This window comes from Coffea arabica, chromosome 6c, assembly GCF_036785885.1.
Source record: "Coffea arabica cultivar ET-39 chromosome 6c, Coffea Arabica ET-39 HiFi, whole genome shotgun sequence".
In the NCBI taxonomy this organism is placed as follows: Eukaryota; Viridiplantae; Streptophyta; class Magnoliopsida; order Gentianales; family Rubiaceae; genus Coffea; species Coffea arabica.
This window is the reverse complement of record NC_092320.1, coordinates 6,363,799-6,385,682: the sequence shown is the minus strand read 5'-3', so window position 1 is coordinate 6,385,682 and position 21,884 is coordinate 6,363,799. Positions and strand designations below refer to the sequence as shown.

At 37.4% G+C, this 21,884-nt stretch overlaps 2 protein-coding genes across 4 annotated transcripts; one reads left to right on the top strand and one right to left on the bottom strand.

The window, feature by feature from the left end:
• Positions 1-931: 931 nt before the first annotated feature.
• LOC113691528 (syntaxin-121-like) lies at positions 932-2,655 on the top strand. The gene has a single exon (XM_072052417.1). It carries the CDS (start codon positions 1,407-1,409, stop codon positions 2,307-2,309), a length of 903 nt encoding a protein of 300 aa, XP_071908518.1. The 5' UTR covers positions 932-1,406; the 3' UTR covers positions 2,310-2,655.
• A 548-nt stretch (positions 2,656-3,203) lies between these two features.
• Positions 3,204-21,570, bottom strand: LOC113693762 (uncharacterized). 3 transcript variants are annotated; one of them, XM_072052414.1, is made up of 28 exons: positions 21,174-21,570; positions 20,978-21,072; positions 19,892-19,991; positions 19,432-19,536; positions 19,108-19,270; positions 17,752-17,872; positions 17,574-17,636; positions 17,380-17,460; positions 17,173-17,267; positions 16,932-17,082; positions 15,948-16,034; positions 15,193-15,312; positions 14,990-15,118; positions 14,810-14,907; positions 14,609-14,732; positions 12,915-13,022; positions 11,534-11,675; positions 10,883-10,993; positions 10,578-10,629; positions 9,587-9,662; positions 7,846-8,031; positions 7,600-7,710; positions 6,463-6,627; positions 6,215-6,373; positions 5,847-6,080; positions 5,283-5,453; positions 4,170-4,267; positions 3,204-4,012 (listed from the first exon to the last, which is right to left on the bottom strand). In XM_072052414.1, exons 1-28 carry the CDS (start codon positions 21,334-21,336, stop codon positions 3,472-3,474), a joined length of 3,849 nt encoding a protein of 1,282 aa, XP_071908515.1. In that variant the 5' UTR covers positions 21,337-21,570; the 3' UTR covers positions 3,204-3,471. The 3 variants fall into 3 exon arrangements, with proteins under 3 accessions (XP_071908515.1, XP_071908516.1, XP_071908517.1); XM_072052415.1 differs by lacking the exon at positions 10,883-10,993 and having other exon boundaries at positions 21,174-21,555; XM_072052416.1 differs by lacking the exons at positions 19,892-19,991; positions 20,978-21,072; positions 21,174-21,570 and having other exon boundaries at positions 19,108-19,274; positions 19,432-19,539.
• Between the last annotated feature and the right edge of the window lie 314 nt (positions 21,571-21,884).

The following is a 21,884-nucleotide window of genomic DNA, read 5'->3' as shown; positions in this document are numbered from 1 at the left end:
TCCTCCATAAGAGGATGATACCCGAACATAAATTCTCAAACCACAAAATTTAACCTTCCGTTTTACCCCATTCAAAAGCAACGGCACACATGTAAACACAATCCCGGAACATAACTACCCAACAGCAAAACATGATCCCGTGATTGTCCCAACCGATTAGTTTGGAGTAAGGTAATCAGCCGTAAAGTTGAACCTATACTTCTGTGTAAACAATTGGTGAAGTTATATTTTACTAATGGGAAGCTCCTGTCACATATCTTTTTGCTATGACCTTGTGGCTTAATTTTGCGCGTTACATGACGAATATCCACTTTTCTGTTCTACCCAAGAATCGAACCACAGGATAACAACATCCACCTTTTGAAATCTTGACCTGTTTTCATCTGCTTTATTAACTGGGCAAAATGATTATATCCACAACCAGGCCTCTTGATCAGGTATATACAGTCGGTATCCATCGCCGGTTTGACAAGTAAATTTTTTTTGGTGTTTGTCTAAAACTGTACAATTCCATGACATCAGGATCAGTTCTTTCTTTGAAGTTTCGCCCTTTGAAGCTTAACTACTAATTATGCTTAGCCATTAAGAAGTAAATCACTTTTTAGAGAGGCACAGCGCGTTCCGAACTACTTCCAGTTCTAGAATAAACGTTTTACACGGATTTTGTAAAATCCGTGTCTGGTACCGGTAGTCTGGTAGTGCCTAAATCTCCCTCAATTCTGCCTTTCCTGGTGACTACTAAAAGCTTTGACCAATTCTTATTTTTTAAGATGGCATTAAGGACTTTTTTTTTTTTCCAATCAAAAAATAAAAAAGGGTGGCATTAAGGACTAGTTTGAAGTTGTACGTACAAAAAAAAAAAAATATTTGTGTGACCATTTCTCCAATTATCCCTTCCCACTTTCCATTCTATTTCGCCATTCCCTATCAGCCGTCTTCCAAAGAAGAAGAAGGAAAAAAAAAATCCCAAAACATAAGCATCAGTTGACTTTTCCCTCTCTTCTTTCCCCATGGACTAGAGTAGTTCAACGCGAAACAAAAGTGGCCCAATTTGACAAGTCTCTTCTTTTCTTATTACCATTCTCCGGTGCAGACAGCAGCCGGGCAGCCTTTCAAGAATAAAGCTCCCCGCTATCTCCCTTCTCAAAAACTCTCCTTCCTCTCCTCTTTTTTCCTTCGATTTTCAGTTCCAACGTTTTCCATCCAAAAGATAATCATAAGTTCCCATAAACTTTTTCCCTTGCTTTAAAGTATCATCCATTTTTATCTGCTTGTCCGGCACCACTACATAAAGATCAGGGCCAGGGCCCCATACGCTCGCTCACCTACCCCTGTCAAGTCGCCACCGGATTCACCCATTACTTCATCATTAAAAGGTTAGACTACTAAAAGAAAAGTTAGCCAATATGAACGATCTTTTCTCCGGATCATTCTCGCGGTTTCGCAGCCAGGATCAGTCCCCGGATTCCCACAGCATCGAAATGACCAACAACACGGGCGGAGTCAACCTGGACAAGTTTTTCGAAGATGTCGAGGCAATCAAGGATGAGTTGAGGGATCTGGAGACCCTCTACAGCCAGCTTCACAGCTCCAACGAACAGAGCAAGACCCTCCACAACGCCAAAGCCGTTAAGGAACTCCGAACCAAGATGGACAGCGACGTTTCTTTATCCTTAAAGAAGGCCAAGTTCATCAAGGTACGGTTGGAGGCCTTGGACAGGTCCAACGCCGCCAACCGTAGCATCCCGGGCTGCGGCCCCGGGAGCTCCTCTGATCGCACGAGGACCTCAGTTGTCAACGGCCTGAGGAAAAAGCTTCAGGATCAAATGAACCAGTTCAGCGACTTGCGGCAGAAGATGGCCGGGGAGTACAGGGAAACTGTCCAGAGGAGGTATTACACGGTGACTGGGGAGAACCCTGATGAAGCTGTTTTGGATTCGTTAATCTCAACGGGGCAGAGTGAGACATTCTTGCAGAAGGCAATACAGCAGCAGGGGAGGGGTCAGGTGATGGACACCATCATGGAAATTCAGGAGAGGCACGATGCAGTGAAGGAGATTGAGAAGAATTTGAAAGAGTTGCATCAGGTGTTTCTGGACATGGCTGTTTTGGTGGAGACTCAGGGGGAGCAACTTGATGATATTGAGAGTCAGGTTCAAAGGGCCAGTTCTTTTGTTAGAGGCGGAACACAGCAGCTGCAGGTGGCTAGGAAGCATCAGAAGAATACCAGAAAGTGGACTTGTATTGGGATCGTCCTTCTGCTCATCATCATCCTCATCGTTGTGCTTTCCATCCGGCCATGGAAGTAACGAGAAGAAGCAGTCAAAAAGTTCTTGTTTTTTTAATCCTCCTTGCCATTATTTATATGGTCAGAGCCATTATTTATATGTTACCGATCCATTTGCTTCTTGTTTATTTCAGATTCAACGTTCTTTTATGTTAGTGTTTTTTTTTCCTTCTTTCTGGGGCGTCTCGGTCCTCTTGGATATGTTTAATTCTTTTGAAAGAGTCTAAATTAGGTGAAGTCTTACCATACCCGCTGACGCGGGTTGTAATTAGAGGGAGGTGGATGTAGTTTTGTCTTTGGTGCTGTTTTCCTGGACTCGTAATTGTTTTTGATACTTTTATACTCACTCTGAATTTTTTTTTTGTCAATCGTCAATTCTACTCCTAATCCTAATCCTACTCTATTCTACTTTAACTACGGGGAAATCCAATTGGACCTATGAGGGATTGATGGAGACAGAACCACCACCGAATCAAACGGGTGCACCGCGCATCCATCTGAATTTTGAAAAACCACAACTGTGGCAACTTGGTCTCCCACCCCCACCAAAGCCTTAAAGGCTTGGTGGTGACCATCAGCCTTACTCACTCTGAATTCAGGACTTCATTTTCTCTAAACTTTCTGCAGAGGCATCCGCCACAGGACCATTGCATCGTCTACGTAGCATGCTGTATCAGCTCTAACCATAACATCGAATCGCGCGCTTTGTTTCTGTTCAACAATTATCTTACCTACGTACTACCATCTGCTACCGGATTTAAATTTAATTGACTGCTATCAACAAAATTAGTCCTTCAAATCAGAACCAAATTTTCCTTAGTTTTGAAAATGTGTTTGCCTTTTTGTACAAAAACAATAAAATAAAATGTTTACCTGTCACCAAAAAGGCCAAAAAAGGGAGGAAAAATAACATCAATTTCCTGTAAAAGAATTTCATATAAATACAGGGAATTATTGTCGTGTGGTTGGTTACCTATAACTAACAAAATGAAATTCCCGCTCTGAAACACAATTCACAGATTATGAAGATTCCACCGCCTACCGTTTGCTCGGTGGGCAAATTGTTTTCGTCTCTGTTGTACCCCTATGTAGTTACACAACGCAATGAATTTATATTTTACAAAGGTATGGAACTCTGCAGAAACTCTCATACTATGTTTCTGTGGGAACTCGCCGCAAAAGGCTCAATCCTGCTGCAACACTGTTACGTGGTATGGATGACCTTGGCATGTCCCGGATGACAGTCTCAAACCAGGCCCTTTGTCTTCTACACCAGAGCTTAAAAGACTCCAGTGCAGAGAGTAGTTTGATACATCATATGTCCCAGGAGAGAAGACACAAATGTGGAGAGCCACTTCAGCAGAAGACAGTGGCTCGAGTGTGACACGATTGGAACTTGTACCAGACCAAATGAAAGGAGGAACGGGTAATGGTGAGAGCAACTTCCCAGCATGACTTCCAGCGACATCAGATGTAAATTTAATGTCGTTAAGCACAGATATATCACGCCATCCTGCTTCATTTACAGAAGAAACAGAAGCACCAGTACTCGACGAATTGATATTGGGGGCTGAGTCAAATGTGCTGATGTGAACAGATGTAGTGACGTTGGAGGAATTGTGGATAATCATTTTCAATTTTATCTCGCAAAAATCAACAGCAAAATTATGTGTCACAGTTCCAGGGCCTTCTATTAGCCACCATATAGGACTTGAGCTCGCAACACTGTATAAGTGAACACGGACGATTAGGAGAATACAAATAATTTTAATCGCATGAAATAGGTGCTTGTAAAATCAACAATGGCAAATACGTTAACAATAACATGGATGCTTAAGAACTAATTGTTGAAAATGACATAATCTTTATCAAAGGAACTTGCCTGCAATCACATGCATGATGAGAGAAAAGATCAATTGCAGATTTGTCATCTCTGCGAGAACGGGATATCAATATGAAGTCGACCTTAGTTTGGTGATCCTGATTTGCACATTGGAAAAAATGTCAGCAGAATAATGCGAGGGCAAGGAAGTAGATTGCAATTTCATTTATTAACCTAAACTCGATAAGAAATGCTAGGACCCTGACACTGGAATGACAACAATTTTGATAAAGCAAGGTTAAGAGTCGGTGAGGAAAGTGCTACACATTATAATTACTTCATGTAACAATTTGCAGTTAAACTAGGCAATAGTCAACTACTCAAACTTGCAACAATGAAAACTAACAACAGCATGTAACAACAGAAGAAAGATAAGAGAATGCAATTATACACCAAACCAGGGAGGATTACATTGGAGGTAACACATCACCCTACGAGGGCAGGATCGTATGACATTGATTTGCTAGGGGATAATGAGGATGAGAATCGGTTGTGATTCAAGGAGGAGCTTTGTCAGAAGAACTAGAGCCAAGGGAGCTAAAATTTCATGCCAGAAGGCCTGAGAGCACGAAGGAGTGAACAAGGAATGGGAAGGCAAGTTTTATCCAACAAGCCACGCTAAGATTTGCCACTCACACGTGACATGCATTTGTCTTCAACTAGCACAAAACTAAGATTACATCATACAAACAATTTACAAGTGAAGACAAGACACAAAAATCAAGTTTAATAAAAGAGAAGCAAAAGTTCCAAAATTATCATAAGATGTGACAACAACCATATTTAGAAAAAGTCAAAACAAGGTAATTTTTCAGTAAAGTGGTATAATACTACTGCACTTAATGCTTGCTTCTTTAGTAGACTAAGCTCCAGCAAATCTGAATTTTACCAAAATACTCTTGGCAGTGAAGTTATAGAATGGCTACGCAAAAGCAACCCAAGTACGTATGACTCAAAAGTTCACCCAATTAAAAAAAAAAAAAAGGATGAAGAAGAAGAAGAGAGGAAATCCAGTACACTACAGTGCAATGGCGCCACACAGTTTGCAGGACAAAGTAAAAATGCAGGAAGATGCTCCCATGAAGTATCAAGCTACACAGGGAAAATGCTAACCTGCTCTAAAGTTCCTTGGTGCACCCTCTCGTAATGGTGAAAATCGACTAAAGGTGACCTTGATGTATCAAAAAGCGCTTCTCCATTTCCATGGACCAATTTAATATCTGCCTTCTCCAAAGGGACAAGAGAAGAGGGATCATCTTCAGCATTTACCCACTTCCTGCAATTCTGAACTTAAAGTACTTCAATATTACATAACAGGAGGCAATGTATAACAAAATAAACAAAAATAAGATGATAGAGGAAAGTAGATCAATCTAAGAAAGCAATCTCAAATGTTAACCAGATTTAAATGAATGAGGACAGTGTCCAAGATGCAGCCTGTTCGTAACAATACAAATTACTTGAATTTGATAAGGCATATCAGAGCACAAGACATGCTTGCAAATCAAAGCATTAAAAAGACTAGCAAAGGACATATAAATGGGGTGGCTACATTAAGAAGAAATTAAAAATCCTTTTGAAGAATTAAAAGAAAAGACAAAAAAAACTCAACTCAATAAATTGGAACAGATTTGTCCCAGAAACTCCCTAGGGGCGCACATTTAACTTGTCACCAACCTTAAGCTTGAAAAAACATGATAACGCTTGACCAGCCACTAGAAAATCAGAAGGAAAAACAGTATCCATTGGTTGAAGCAATGAAATTTCCCATTCATTTCCAACAGAAGAAAGTTGGTGAAACTGGAAACTTTCAGAACTCGTCCTGTTGATTACATCCATCCGCACGAGAAACTCTTGTGATCTTGATGGGCGTGGGCTGATATGGAAGGATACATCCAATGAAGGCAGTATCTATATTTGTGCCCACAAAAAAGCATTAAAATAGGATAGCTTGAATCATAATGCAGTTCAGTGTAACAAAAAAACTAATGTCCAACTGGGCATTTTCATTGATTAATCAAAATAGACAAGGATATTAACCCTACCTCTAAATTAAAATGCATACGTAGAATGCGATAATGCATGGTACTTGAAGCATCTCCAACCTCATAGTATATTGATATGTACAATGAAAGGTTTCCAGGGGCTGCAGCCCGAAGATACAGAGGCCACTGTAATGGATCATCACCACAAACTACCAAGTCCTTGAACACAGAATTCAAGACCACAAAATTAATAAACAAATTCCCTTATATCAAGTTGAAATCCAACAAGAAGTGATACTTCACAATACCTCAGGAAATGAATACAGACTCCGCGAAGCTTTACTAGTCTTTCTAGGTACATGACCATCTCCAGAGCTTCCCCTTTTCTCCAGGCAAGAAGGAAATTCCATCTGCATAACCTCTTGATCTCCAACCTTAAGAAATCTTGGTTGACTAACTTTCATCTTCAAATTCTGCGAAGGTTTTGCATGATGGTAAAAGAAAAAGAGTATCAGTTCATCCTTTCAATCATATAGGAGATTCCTAAACATATATCATTGCTAATTGTGACTTACATACCCACTACAATTTTTAACTTCTTTTACAGAAACAATTACCAAAACACCAACATACACATTCACGAGAAACTTAAAAAGCCTGAGAACATAAAGATTACATATTTATATGCATAATTAAAAGCAAAAAAAAAAAAGTATTACTCCTCTCATAACATTTTCCATGTTCTCTTTGCCCAAGCACGTAGGCTTAGAGATGTACAATGAGCACGTTGATATTTTGCTTGTGTGTCTGCGTGTGAAAAGCATTCTTTTGTTGGTCCAATGATTTTAAAATTTTGGTATTTCTGAAGGCATTAACAAACGTTACAAGATGAAACTGGGTAACTAATTACTTTAAATTCTTGAAAGAACCTAAAAAGGATATCCCAAAACAGTAACATGAGTAATTAATTCCTAAAATGCCTTCACAATTTTACTAAGTTGACTTGCAAGCATGTAAAATGGATCTCCATCCAGAGCCATGGTGCATGTTACTGACACTATCCGTGAATTTACATTCATGGGCAACAATTGCCATGAACATAAGTGTCTTTTTTGTCATCTATGTATCAGTTTAAATGTTTACAGGCTCATAGTCATTAAGTCTAGAAAATTCCTGCTAGATAGTATCATTCTGATTGCCTAATCAGCATCTTACTCCAAGACACATAAATCGATATGGACTCTGCCCTCACTTTAGCCTCAACCAAACAATGACTACCACTAGTTCAAGCGGTATATAGTTTTGCCTTTGACAGACTAACCCTAGACAAGTGAAGTCTTTACCTTTTCCTCAGTGGAACAATACCTATCTGATGGACCAGAGTACTTACTTTTCTCCTATAGCACAAAGAGTCATGTACTTGTTTGATTGTTATATTAACCTACCTTCAAAGGAGAATTTGATGGATTCTTTAACTCCAGAGACAGACGTCGCATATCTCCAACATAAACTGTTTCAGGTAGGTGATGAATGACACCTTCAAGCTTGGGAAGACTCTGGACAGCGAGGAAACAAAAGCAGAAACACAAATGATTGTTTCATAAGAAGTATATGTGATGCCAAACAAATAAAATAATGGTCCCTCGACTTAGGTTGAATATGACATCTGCACAAGAAGAAAGAGAAAAGACCTTGATCACTAAAAACTTAAGATAACTGCCCGAAGACTTCTTAGATCTCCTCCTCCCTCTGGCAAATTTCTTTTTCAGTAAATCAGAACCAAATTTACAAAATCCAGAAACTGATCCGGAGAGCTTCCACCTCACACCAACTATTTCAAGAATGCCTTCAGTGTTGGGAATAACACTTAATTGCGCCTGAAAATTTTTGAAAAGTAGACTCTTAAATGTAGTGAAAAGAAAAAAACAATTTAGCTTTCAAAGACTTATAGACTGGGTAGAATGTTTGGAGGAAATGAAGCTTCACGATGTTGCATTCTGGATGGACTATGAGCAATAAACATATGAAAACTAAATCAACAACAAAACACAAAAGGCATAAAGAAATTTAATTCCGCTACATGTTAAGTATGCAAAAGACAAAATTGGTGTGCAGTCCCTTGAAACTATGAAACATATTATGTGTTCAATTTCCCCATAATATAGTTTAAATTTTTTGCTTATATCCTTTGAAAATTAAAATTTCGCCCCCCCTTAATTTTATGGAGTATGAAGATTTCCCCCCAAAATTACATCTGTACAGCTTTACATCCTCAAGACCCTGCAGTCCTGATTCTCACGTCCACTAGTGATTTTGCTGCTTGCATAACAAAATAGGCTGCATAACTTCACATCATGCACATGACCAAGCCCATGACCTATAACTATGCAAAACAAGAAAGTGGTAAGCTAAAGTTACATGGTATAGAGCCTCTTTTTTCCAGGATTCTAACAAGCAAAACCATGGAGGAGTCCAAACACCATTTCTTTCTGTCTCACACAGCAGCCTAAAACTGTAACCTCAGACTTTATCTTCAGGGCCCAAGCTCACATTCTTATTAGCTTTTTATTTTCTCCTTCATTTCATCATACCATGTTATCTATAAGTCCACGTTTGACCTTTTGAAAACAGCTTACAATAAAAAAATTAATTCAGTAAAGTACACCTACTTGCTATGGGGAGTTAACTACTCTTTGCGGGTTGCTTTTACTATTGTTGCATGTAATTCAAAAATAACAGCCCATAGTTACCTGGAGAGGTTGAAAAATAAGAGGTCGAACAGGAATTACTGACCACTGAACGCACCTCCATTAAGGCTTATGAACAGGAATTTGTTGACCACTGCTTTTAAAGGATATTATTGGAAAACCAATAGCACTGAAATACTACACATTGAGATTGTGAAGCACACTGAGCATATATTCTAAGAAACAGAGCATCTTGTGGTTGAATTGCAAGAACAGCTTGCACATCCCAAGTCTTTACTGTCTTGAAATAATTTAAAAGGGAATTGATGAAACTCAATGGTTGAGAAACCAGATACTACAACCAGCAAGAACATATACTCCTTCAAACAGCAAAGCAACTTCCATCACATGCATATTTATTAAGAGTTAATTTTATATACATTGACAGTGTATACATTATCACAGTTGGATGCGTGACGCATACAAAATTTGGATTTCAAATTCAAATTAGTTGCCAACCATCCAACAGTAATCCCGTATACAATATCAGTGTACAGAAAATTAATCCATCTATTAATTGATTAAACAATGGGTTAAGGAAGGTACAGACACAATTAGCTATTGGAAGCAAGCACAGCTGATTGACTACAGGTCTGCACTTCCAATATATTCCTTTTTTTCACAAAAATCTGATACAAAAGACCAAGATTGCCTATGAGCAGCTACTAAAAAATGTCCAACTCACCACTATTGTTTCACCAGCACCTAGCCGTAGATCAATCTCAGAGGACAGCAATGAAGATGCCTCAGCACTACACTTCCTGATTGAAAAAATTTCTCAATAATCAAAGTGACATAAATAGAGAAGAACAAAGGGTAAAGTACGCCAGAGGTCACCAAATTTTTCGAAAGTTTCATTGTACCAACTCAACTATTTTTTGTACCAAATAGCCCACTAAACTTTTCAAAAATCTCATTTTACACACTGAACCATTTTTTGTAGCAAATAGCCCATTAAACTTTTCGAAAGTTTCATTGTACTCACTCAATTATTTTTTGTACCAAATAACCCATTAAGCTATTTTATCTTGACCATTCTGTTAAATTCTACCATTGACATAGATGAAAGTTTTGCATGTGAGCCTGATTTTTTTTGAATGGACAATTTTATCATGTCGTACCCAAATCCATCTAGTCCAATCAATTAATTTATTTTATCACTTAGAAAAACACTAAATCCCAAAATACAATCTTGATCCTCATAGAAACAGATTTGGCGCTATCCCAAAAATGGAATTTGGGAGTTTTTTTTGAAGCTATAAAATATTTTAATGGATTTGAAAAATTGAATTTTGGGTGTGAAATGACAAAATTATCCAATCAAAACGGGGTAACATGACAAACTTTTGTCATTTTTAACTGCAGAATTTAACAAAATCGTCAAAATGAATCACTTTAAAGAGTTTAGTAGGCTATTTGGTTAAAAAAAGTTTTAAGTGGGTAAAATGATATTGTTGTAAAGTTTAGTGAACTATTTATTACCAAAAACATGTAAAACTAGACATTAGAAAAGTTTGGTAGGCTATTGGATACAAAAAGTAGTCGAGTGGGTAAAATGAGACTTTTGAATAGTTTAGTGACCTTTTGACGGGCCTTACCCAAGAACAAAATGTGCAGATATGTACTTGCAAAATATAACAAAAAATAGAAAGGCCATCCAAGTTTCACATACATACCCATTGATGGCAAGCTTTCTCAATTGGTCATTATCAATTGAACTATTCAAATCTGCAAAGTCAAAAAATTGCTAATTGTCATGTTCTACCCCGGGGAAAAAAAGAGGGATAACAAATAATTAAGAGGACCAATTAGAATTTTTCAATCTCAAATTTAATGCACGCAAACTGGAGGAAAATGATAAATTAGCTCAAATGCAGATAAGCTTAAAAAAACACTATTGGCTGACAATTTCAGAAGAAAAAAGTACATCAAAGATCGGCACATATAGATATAATCATAAGTAAACATTAAAGTCCCTTACCAGAATTCATTTCATCGGATCTTGAGGAATGCTCACATATGAGTGAGACACTAGAGATTGAAATAGGAATTTTAAGTGGGTTTTTCAATTCAACATCTACTCTAATAACCTCTGCAAAAGAACGAAGCAACACAAAGGAGATGAGCTTTTGAAAAAAGCACCAATGACACAGATAAAAAGTTACATGCAAGACTGCAAGTTCCAATCCTGCAGAGTCTGCAGCAAATACTTTTTGACTGAAAGATTGTTCCGCAGACAGTAAAATAGTTTGCCAAATATACAGTTTTAGTTTTGTCAGATACAGGATTTAGCAATAGAGATAAATTACCTATATGAACATGGATCATGAAAAATTCCAGCTACAAAATTGAAAAGAGAAAACTAATTATCAATCCAGATTTAGTACAGGATCAGCACCTCATTTACTACCCAAGGTTTTATTGCCTCAATTTGGACATGCCTTTCTATCTTAATCAAATAATCTAGTAATGCAGGTGCTTCATTTTAGCAACGTTGTGGTTAAATTTGATTACCATGAATTCCATACAGAATTTATTGGCATTGAGGAAGTATTGCCTCAATTTGAAAAGAGTAATCAAAGAAACATCCCCAACCTTTGAACAGTAAGATCACAGTATCACTAACTCATACCTCCAGCAACACAGACATTTGAATCTTTATATTTCTGAGGGAAGTTCTTGCCATGTGATTCCAACCAGTTATTTCTCATAGAAGACAATGACGGAATCATATCCTCTTCCAAAGATAGCCAGATACCTTCTTTAACACTTGTCTGGAAATCAAGAAATGAACAATATCAATCTGAAGCCAAGGTTCCTTACATTTTCAAAAATTCTAGTAGGGTATAAGGAGGTGTCAAAGTATCCCTTGGCCTTCACCTAACTCTCCCCCTCAACCCCATATAGAATAAAATCTACATAAAAAAAATTATGCTAGCTGGCTCCTGACTAAGCACTCTCTTTGTTCCTAAATGAGCTTCTTAGTTTAACCCAGTTCAGGTAGTAAGAGACAGTTCAAGTCATTATAACAGCTCAAAGAGATAGCAACATGTGGGAGACCAACATATTGGGTAAGAAAATCTACAGAGTTAGTCTGGAAGTTGTAGAATCATTATATATTTCATCTTAAGATTAAAGAGAAGGAAAGCTTATTAGAATACTATGTCCATTTAAGAAAGTTGGCAGATTTTGGGAAAGACCAACATGAAATTAAGATATAACCTAAGATAAAAGATGGAGAAAGGAGTCTAATGAACAACCAAATGCTAAAATAGTAAATAAAAGAGAAAAACTTTACTACCCAATACTTATGATTGCACAACAAACTCCATCGACAATAGGGCATTGAACTTATGAGAAGCAATTGAGTTCCTGTAGTTCAAACGCTACAATTTAAAAAGCCTTAAAGGTGACCTATCTAAAAATGAGCTTCTGATACATATCCTGAAACAAGGACCAGGTTAAGATATCAAAATGAAGTATGCCCAGGTGTGATTTTCTAGCTCAGCTTCACTGTGTACAAGTATAAGTTGGGATTTTCCCTGCTCTAGAGCAATCAAAGTAATCAAAGCTTCCATCAATGAACCTATTCAACTTACATGCTAGTCTATAAAAACTAAGAAACTGGGCAAACTTCAAAGCAATTACCCCACTTGTAGTCTGTCACACAAACATATCACCCTAGTCAACAGGATATACCACAATGAGAAATACAAACTAGAACTCCTTATTCTAATTGATAAAAGATCTTTTTTAACTTGACATCAAACTTTCCATATTATAATGTTAGTAATTTTTCACAGTTGGCTGAAGCATTCATCCTCGTAGCTTTAGTATAAACTGCTCTACTATGAACAATAAGGGCAGCACGTCCAAAATTCAACAACCAAAAAAACCACAAACTTGGGCAACTTATAGGAGCAACAAAATCATAATCAAGCAAACAAAAAACAAATCTGACAACAATCTAGAAACCACCTTCCAGAGTACAAAAGGAAAAGAAGCTAACTTACCGCTGCCTCTGATGCATAAGTTCGATGGTCTTCAACGACAACTTTAATGGAATTGACATTGATAACAGGCAACTGAAGTTTCAAAACGTCAAATGTTTTCCCTGTATTCTACATTGACCAAGAAAAACCAAGGAAAAGATGGAAATCAATGGGGCAACAACTTTTGCACATTGAATAAACAGAGGGACACTAAGCAATTAACCATCTGAAAATAGTACAACATACACTATACCATCAATATGTAATCCGCCAAATACAATGAAATATCCAATTCCATGCTTCCAGTTAATTCCTCTCACATCACCCAACCCCCCCAACCACAAAAAAGGGAGTCAAGGAAGTTAAAGCAAAAAAAAAAAAGGAGTTTATTGAGGCATAAGAAACCTGCCTGATGGAACACCTTATTTCTGTCTCAGTTCGCACTGTTAAAAAACTAGGTGTAACAATCACTACAAAACATTGAGTAGAAGAAGTCACTTTATATCTCGAACTGACAAATAAATTGAAAAAAAAAAACATATTCCCTCATCTCCAGGAATGCATGACTTTATAGTTTATACCATTTAGAGTTGGCCTAAATAGAAGCCATCTTTTATCCATTCTCCTCTATGTTGGACCACATTTTTCTTGAACTGTGCACCAATATCTCTGTCTTAAAGGACCTGCAGTAATACCTTCCCCTCTCCACTATGTATAGAGCCTAATCAAAGCTTTACGCTTGCTTTCTTTATTTCACAAAATATCCAAATATCCAACAACATGATCAGTTCTTGAAGATAGTTATCTTTTTCCAGTAATTCTAATAGTATCTACAATCAAAAGTGAGCATCAAATAGCTCTTGGAGTCCTATAATTCCGCTGCCAATAGTAGGAGAAAGTTGCCCCTACTTTGATCTTACATCATATTTTGAGATTTTAGCAACATATAATCGTTTCATCTATTGTTATTGCATCTTTCATTATCTCTCTTGTACAGCAGATAGAATCGGCTTTATGAAGCATTCTAATGGAGACTGGTGATTCAAACACAACCCTTCTCTTTCATATGAACCAAACACAAAATTTTGAGTTTGCCAACCCAATTTAGACAAATCTCTATGTAGGGTCCACTTTCAACCCAAAGAAGACTGATCTCAAAAATATATTACTGACTGTACATAACTGTCTTTTTATTGTCCGGGCATAAAATTACTGCTTTTTAAATGTCATATTCCACTTGAACTCAAGGCTCCCACTGTTCTCGGTCCTAGCTTTCTTGGCTGCACTTTTATTGCTGATTTGACTTTCTTCCATCCTAATTCAAGTCCTTTGCTGATTTAACTGCCTTCCTCCAGGTTTCAAGTCCTTCACTACTTCTGGTCCAACTCCTCCTTTAGCTTTACCTTCAATCTCCATTTCATTACTCTACAAAGAGTTTTGTTTAAATGAGTCCACACCATCTACGTCAACTATCTTTTAATTTGCTCTTGCACAGCAGACTAGGAAAACACTTACATGAGAAAACCTAAAGCATCCCAGATAATGCATATGACACAAAAAAAAAAAAAAAAAAAAAACTCCAACCGTGCAAATGATTATTAAGGATAATACCGATCTAACATATGCAGCATAGTCTGAAGGGAAAATTTTCTTCTTCTTCCATTTTTTTTTTTGGTGATTAGAAACATTGTACAGTTGTGAAGCAGCAGTGAGACCTGAACTATTTGAAAGAAATCCCTCAAGAATAACTCTTGCGTTGACTTTGACTGATGACCACAGGCCAAAATTTCAAGCATGTGCTCCATCGCCACATCGAACATTCCAAGAAATGCATACCACCTGGGTTTAAGTATGACAATTAACACCTCATTTTAATTTACATAATAACTTAGATTCAGGGGCTCTCTGAAGCTTACTTTCCAATATGGAAGTGCACTTGATCCTTGATGTGGTTCCATGTGGTTCCTTTAAAAACAGAAAGAGCACTTCTGTATGTTCGAATTGCATGCTTTATCTGATAAAGGAAAAGTAGAACCACTGAAATCATTGCAGTTTATTTGCATAGGTAAACTGCATTATCAGAATAGAGAAGTTACCTGATCACATTTCTTGTAAAGATCACCTGCTAGAATGAGATGGAATCCATACTTTCGCAACAGCGGTGGTGTAGAGAACATATAACAATAAGATGCTTGCTCAAGCATTACCGCAGAGTGTAGAGGCTCCTGACAAAGGCAACATTTTCAGATCAGAATATGCAGGCCCCATCAGTTTTCTTACTGAAAACCAGAGCAATTACCTCACCAGAGATTCGGAAGTAAATGCTGGCAGCATCTTTATGCTGATCTCTTGCTTTCAACATTTCCACCCACCAAAGACCACAGCGTGTGGCATTTCGCTGACCAGATGACCCCAATTTCTGCACATACAATGATGTAGGTTTAAGAATAATCCATACCAAAGCCAACAACAGTATCCTGTGTAATTGCAGTTCATTATTTATCCAGCCCATGTATCCACAAGAATAACTGTTTTCCCTCTTCTAAGTCATAATGTCCGTCCAAATATATGCCCCAAACATAGATATCACTTAAAAAGTTATTGGATAAACATTTCATTTAATACCTACTACCACTAAAAAATAAATTAAACCATAAAATATTTCAACTAAAGACAGATACATTATTAGGGCAAAAAAATCAAAATCAAATTATACAAAGTGCAATAAAAAGTGACTCACCATCGATCTTCCATAAAGTTGGATCAGAGCTTTTGCCCTGCAGACTAGTAGTTCTACATTGTTTTTCATCAATTAGAACAACCATTTATTTTAACCACAAATGGACTCGTATATCCTGGAAGGTGTACTAATTGACATCAAATAGTATGACAGATTCACCAATAATGAATAAACAGAAGAAAACCCCAAATTTATGGATAATGAAGGTTGCAATAGCAGAGGGGAAATAATCAATTAGTTCATTGGATGTAATTATAAACTGCTCATCTTAAGATAACAAAAGAATCCAACTTAGCAAGAAAAGAGGCACATACTAAATATGTGCTAAATGCATTTTCCATGCAATATTCAGCATCCTTTCTTGACTGATCCAGCATGAAGTAAGTTAGCCCCATCATCTCCTGCAAAAATGAGATGAACAATAAAACAGCTGCACAGGAAATATGTTGTGCCAGTGCAAAACCATTTACATCTAGTCATACAAAAAGGTCTTAGCAACTCAATACCATTGCACATAACTTTTCCTCTCAGAGTAACCCAGTCCCAGCTGGTTCCCAGCTAAAACAATAGCTAAATAGAGTGTGGACTTCATTTGGCTACTTGTCTGACATTCTGAATAAACAGTTTTTACCTAAGTAAATGAACTAGAACAACCCAATAAGCTCATTGACTAACCATATGATATAACATCTGAGCTGAACTTAACTAGTAAGTTTCTATTTATGTGACACATAACAATAAGAAGTTTATCTCTGGATGGAAAGGGTGTGACAGAGGTGGCATCAAGGATAATTTGTAAAATTTTACTAGAAGAAGCTCTGGTCCAAAATCTAAATAATAAAGGATTAAACCCCATTTGAACTCAGGACTTTTTCTTTGAAATTCTATGCCCAAGCATAAAAGATAATGTAGTATACAATTTAACAATGCATTTTAGTTCTCTGATGCAAGTTTACCAGGTCTAACGAAAGATGAAAGTCAACAAACAGGGCCATTTCTCGTCACCTATCTCTATCTTAATCACTAAAGACCCTCCTATATGAGTCTACAAGGTGCATTCGATGCTTGTCAGACATGCAAAGCCGAAAGTTTAAGACATGGTAGTAATTGTCCTGTGTCTCCAACAATTTTCATTCAAACATTAGGTCCGCAATCAGAAGCACAATTATGCATATAGCATAGGCACATTAATTATGTTTCCAATTAGGTTTCAGAACATCGCCAAAATCTTTTCGAGGAACTCCAGCAAATGACTAATCAACATAAACAAAATTGACTGTCAAAAAGAAGGTAACTACCTGAACGCCAGCATAGTGTTTCCATGCTTTGTCAAGTTTATAATCTGTTGAAAGTAGTCTATAGTTTGACAAAGCAAGCTCATAATCTCTTAGCATGAATGCATAGTCCCCCAAAAGTCTTATTTGAAATTCCATGGAGTTATAAGCATACCTTCACCAGCACGTAGACAAACTAAATTAGGTTGGTAGTGAGAACGTACACATGCAGCTTGTGCATATAAAAAGAAAAACTACAACATACGCTGGACCATTGGGGTGGTCAGGAACATCGTCTTTCCCTTTTCTCCACCATAGGTTTCTAATTTGGTTTCTGAAACCCTTTCTTGTAGCAGAAACCTAGGAGACAGTAAACAATTTACAAGTATTGAACAAGACAGGAAAAATTAGCTCAAACCACAATAACCGGCTCTGAAAAATGACTTGCTGAAACCAGAAGCACAAAGCATACCTGCTGATTCAGAACACGAATCTTTTGCTCCATATAAGGAATGATGTGTTTAGATGACAGATCTTGCATAGTTTTTTTCAACTGTAAAGTTCAAGGAAGGTTCAGAATTAAGCTCATAAATATGGAGATTTTATCTTGCAATTACCAAACAATATGAGCATGCAAATTTGCAAATAACAGAGATTAGGAGGCACCTCATCCATATCATCTAAACTGAGGAAGCAGCCAAGCTGGGGAAGTTTTGAACCATCATTTTTCTGTCATAGGAGGCAAGAACAAGCCTTTGAGCCACATCTTTTGCAGTAGCACACTTTCACTCAAACAGGAGAGAGATAACAGGGGAAAATGGAATAGGCTTAACAAATGGCTTACATAAGATACCCATGGGTTTTCTTGATGCTTTATCAGACCATCTTCAGAGGAGTTTACACACAACAGGCAGGAACTGTTTGCCCCAAATGTAGTCCTCATTTCTGTCAAAACTTTGGTTGCTCTGTAATACGTCAAAAATATTAGAAAATGGCTATGTCCATTAAACTTTTTAGTTAGGGTAACACCAATGGTAAAATGTTGAGTGGAATACGCACTTAGATGAAACTCGGAAAAGCAAAAGACTGTGCAACACAATTATTTTCTCTAGTTTATACATCTAAAAGCACAGAAATCCAGTAAATACCACAACTCCTAGGATGCTAATTACCAATGTTTTAAGGAAAGACAACAGTGGTGATTGAATGGAACAAAGAGAGACAACATTAATATCATAAAAATTATGTGTGGTTGGATATCAAGAATTTCAAAAAAAATTTCAAATTTTGTTTTGCTTATATCATATACACGATTTCCAACCACCTTTTTATCCCACATATATCACATCACAAAAAGTACCAGAGTAATTATTTCAAATAACCTCCTATCCAAACAAACTCTATAATTTTCTTGTAAAGCACCCAAGGGACCTTATTCCTCAGCAATCTTTATTTCAATACTACAAGGGATGTGCTGGATTACTGCTTTGCAGAATTTTTTGGGCAAAATGCACAAGTGAACACATACTCTGCCAACTTAAAGTAATCAAACAGCTCACAGAAACTCTCAAAAATATAAAACTCTAACTCCTAGTAGTTTTCTCCATTTACTCTGGTATTTTCCATCCAGACAAGGCTTTCTTTTGGAGGGTAAGAATGGGGGTTGCAAATAGTTTGAGGGAAGCAAGGTAAGGGGAACTTGGTAAGCGGGGGACTGAATGAGCTATTTAGGGAGTTGAGCCAGGAGGTGTTCCTCTTGCAAGGATTTCTGGAAGGGGCTGCCAGCAGAGGTAACTAAAACTTTGAGACCAACAGACAGGCAAGTGGGATCTTTGTCCTAGGGGAGGTAGGGGTATGGAATCTTTGACCAACAAAGGGTGATTGTCCAAAGGCAGAAAAAAAAATGAAAAAGAACAGAACAAAAAGGAAGGAAGGAAGGCTGCTATCCTTTTTTTTCCCAATTTCAATTTTGTCAAGATAGGTGCCATGCTGCTTGGTTGGACTTGATTGTTAGAATTGACTAGAGTGTCAGTACTTTACTAGTTTGATGGCCAAAACTTCATCACAGTACTAATTTGATCCGACTCTTAATCATTGACCTAATCTTAAGATGTAGAGATATTAGACCATATCCATGTACCAAGCTACTATCTAACAGTAACTTCAAAATTTAATATATTTGAATTGATGTAAATATTACCTCTCTAACATGCCATCTTGGTTATCATGCACCAATACAAAATGCTTAAGAATCTTTGGGTCCATTGCACCATCATTAATAAGAGCTGGCAACTGGTTGGTATTAAAAAGATCCACAAATTTGTCGATAGGGTCTTCATCCATCGAGGAAACAGCCAAAAGACCTATCTTACAATCAGATAGAATGCAGAAAGGTGTACTGTCAAGCAGCAGAATTAGCCCACTAAAATACTAGAAGCAATTCAGGACTCTTCAACTTCATTTATTAACCTTTTCTTTTCCAGGGGTTGGGGGGAGAGAGAGAGAGAGAGGAACAAAATCTTACATGCCACTGGATGGTCAAAAGCCTCGTGCTCAGCAAAAGAAACTGTGCGTACTAGCTCTCGGTTAAAAAATTCAAACCAAGATGGTGGAACTTTATGTTGTGCAGCTGCACAGAAATTACATGTTAGCAATTAGTCTAAAATGCACTATAGATTCCACTAAGATTTTTAGGTAAGCAATATTGAAAGATTCCACCAAGCAATGAAATGCTTTAAGTAAAACATTTCAAGTGATAATGGTGCATGAGAAGAATACGAAGATCAAATTCAGCGCATGGATTGGATTTGCAAAACTTAAAACCTTCACAAGTTTGCTGAAACCTCTGCTCAAAGAAGGAGCATAGTGAAATTGACTCTAATACATCATTTCCTAATGGACAAGATCCACGGTACCACTGCTTGAAAGCAGAAAGGGGGAAAGAAATTTCTTGTTTCATATTTTCTGAACGGGCATAAACTTACTTGGTAGTGCTGTCTCATTCAGCAGATGGTCTGTAGACACATCAGGAAAATCTTTTTCTCCAGCACAAGTTATTACTTGGTTTATGCGCTCTTTGGCAACCTGGTTGAGCAACATTGATTTTTGAAAGGAAATATAAGCAGGCAGAGTAGCTGATCATGAAAGGGAAGTGAGAACTAACTCTATGTCAATGAGATAGCATGTACATGCAAGAGGTAAACTTGAAGCAGTCAAGTGATCAGCAAAGAAGGCATGCTGCTTTCCCGACCAATCATCAATTCTTATTGCTATGTGAGGATTTAGTTGAAACATTCATGTACAAAGCAATCACAGTTGAAAAATACTGTTAGTCAAATATTGGGAGTGTTTGGATACACATATTATTCCAAATAATATTTCGCTTGCATCATAAACACATTTCCCAATTCACCTTTTTATATTCCCAATCAACTTTTTATCTCACATACATCACATCACAAAAAGTGCTACAGTAATTATTCCAAATAATATTTCAAATAATACTCTATCCAACAATAGAGATCCATAAATAACGAAAAAGCTTTTTGCTTGGACAATATGCAAAAGAAAATGAATTTTTTTCTGAAGGGCCTGTCAACAAATTTGAATAAGAACCAGGAATGCTAACTACAGTCATCATTCACCATAAAGGCTTGAACCTTGACCATGCTGCCCAGATTATACTGGTTAACACTCTAGTTACTAATCCATATTGACATTACTTAACTATGGCACCACTGTCTTCAACTCCAAGCTCATCTCTTCTTACCGCAGTATGTTATGTTATGCAATGTATTCAGGATTCAACCTTTTGATGATTTGACCCAGCCCCACATTACAACTAATGATAACAGTATTCAACCAATACACTGCGTCTAAACCAGTAAAATTTTCTTCCCTTTTTTTTTGTTTTCTTTTCTAAGGCAAACCAGTAAAACTTTGTTATACCGACAATGAAATTTTCGTATAGCCACAGCTATATTGTGTTGACCAAATTAGGCAAAATCTCCAGTTGCCTAAATAGCCTTTTATCCTAGCACTAAAGACTAAAAGTGGAAAAACACGCTTACCTCTACATTCGGTTGAGCAATGTCGGATGCGTAAAACAAACGCAGCTTAAATTTCTGTAGCCTGTACGGCTGATCACTTGCGGTCCTCACCGGAACTGCAACCAGAAAATTTACACCACCGAAAAAGGTTTCATCACATTAAGAAAGCAAAACCCAGAATTCAATTAAGCTATTCTTATTAATTTCCCAAACAAACCGTCGATGTTGTTGAACGCGCAGAATGGACTGAGCATTTCAATGAATGATAGGCCATTTTTCTGAGAAGTCTCCTCAACGAGAGGGGTTCGAAGGACCATAATCACAGGAGTAATCTCGTCTGTTAACATTCTTCCAAGATTTGAGCTCGCCGGATCTACCATCTTTGCCGAGTCAATGAACAATAGCCGATATGAGTCGAGCACACGAACTCAGCGTCGACTAGCGAGTGAATGAACTCGGCGTGTTTGGTTTTTCGGCTATAATTTTGAATCTGGAACGTTGAATCTCAAGTTCTGACGATTTGCAGTAAAGATGAAGCTGGGGGAAGAGAAAATTAGAGGAAGACGAAACGAATGCAGGCTCTGATAAGCTGCAGCAGAACGAATTCCTAGAGCCGGTTTAAAATGGGCCATAAGTACTTTTCACATTCTTGAACCTCCCCGGACCAACACTGCCACCTTCGGCCTACCGTTGTACAAAGGCCCATCTAGTATACCTTTTTTATTTTTAGGGTAAATTCGCTTTTGACCTCTTAAACTATACCCTGTTTCCCACTTCAATCCCTAAACTTCTAAATGGGACATTTAAGTCCCCAAACTATTTAATCCATCCCAATTAAGTAAAACCGTTGACGGACTCCACAGAATCATCAGGATTTTTCAAGCGTGCAAAACAAGCGCCGTTAGTGAGACTAAATAAGCCATGAACA

What these genes read in the sequence shown, in the direction of transcription:
- LOC113693762 (XM_072052414.1), bottom strand. Translation starts at nt 21,336, where the DNA reads ATGGTAGATCCGGCGAGCTCAAATCTTGGAAGAATGTTAACAGACGAG. An exon ending in GAATGAGACAGCACTACCAA is followed by an intron (nt 19,537 to 19,891) that starts GTAAGTTTATGC and finishes ATTTCTGTGCAG; the next exon opens with CTGCACAACATAAAGTTCCA. An exon ending in AACACTATGCTGGCGTTCAG is followed by an intron (nt 16,035 to 16,931) that starts GTAGTTACCTTC and finishes TCATTTTTGCAG; the next exon opens with GAGATGATGGGGCTAACTTA.
- LOC113691528 (XM_072052417.1), top strand. Translation starts at nt 1,407, where the DNA reads ATGAACGATCTTTTCTCCGGATCATTCTCGCGGTTTCGCAGCCAGGAT.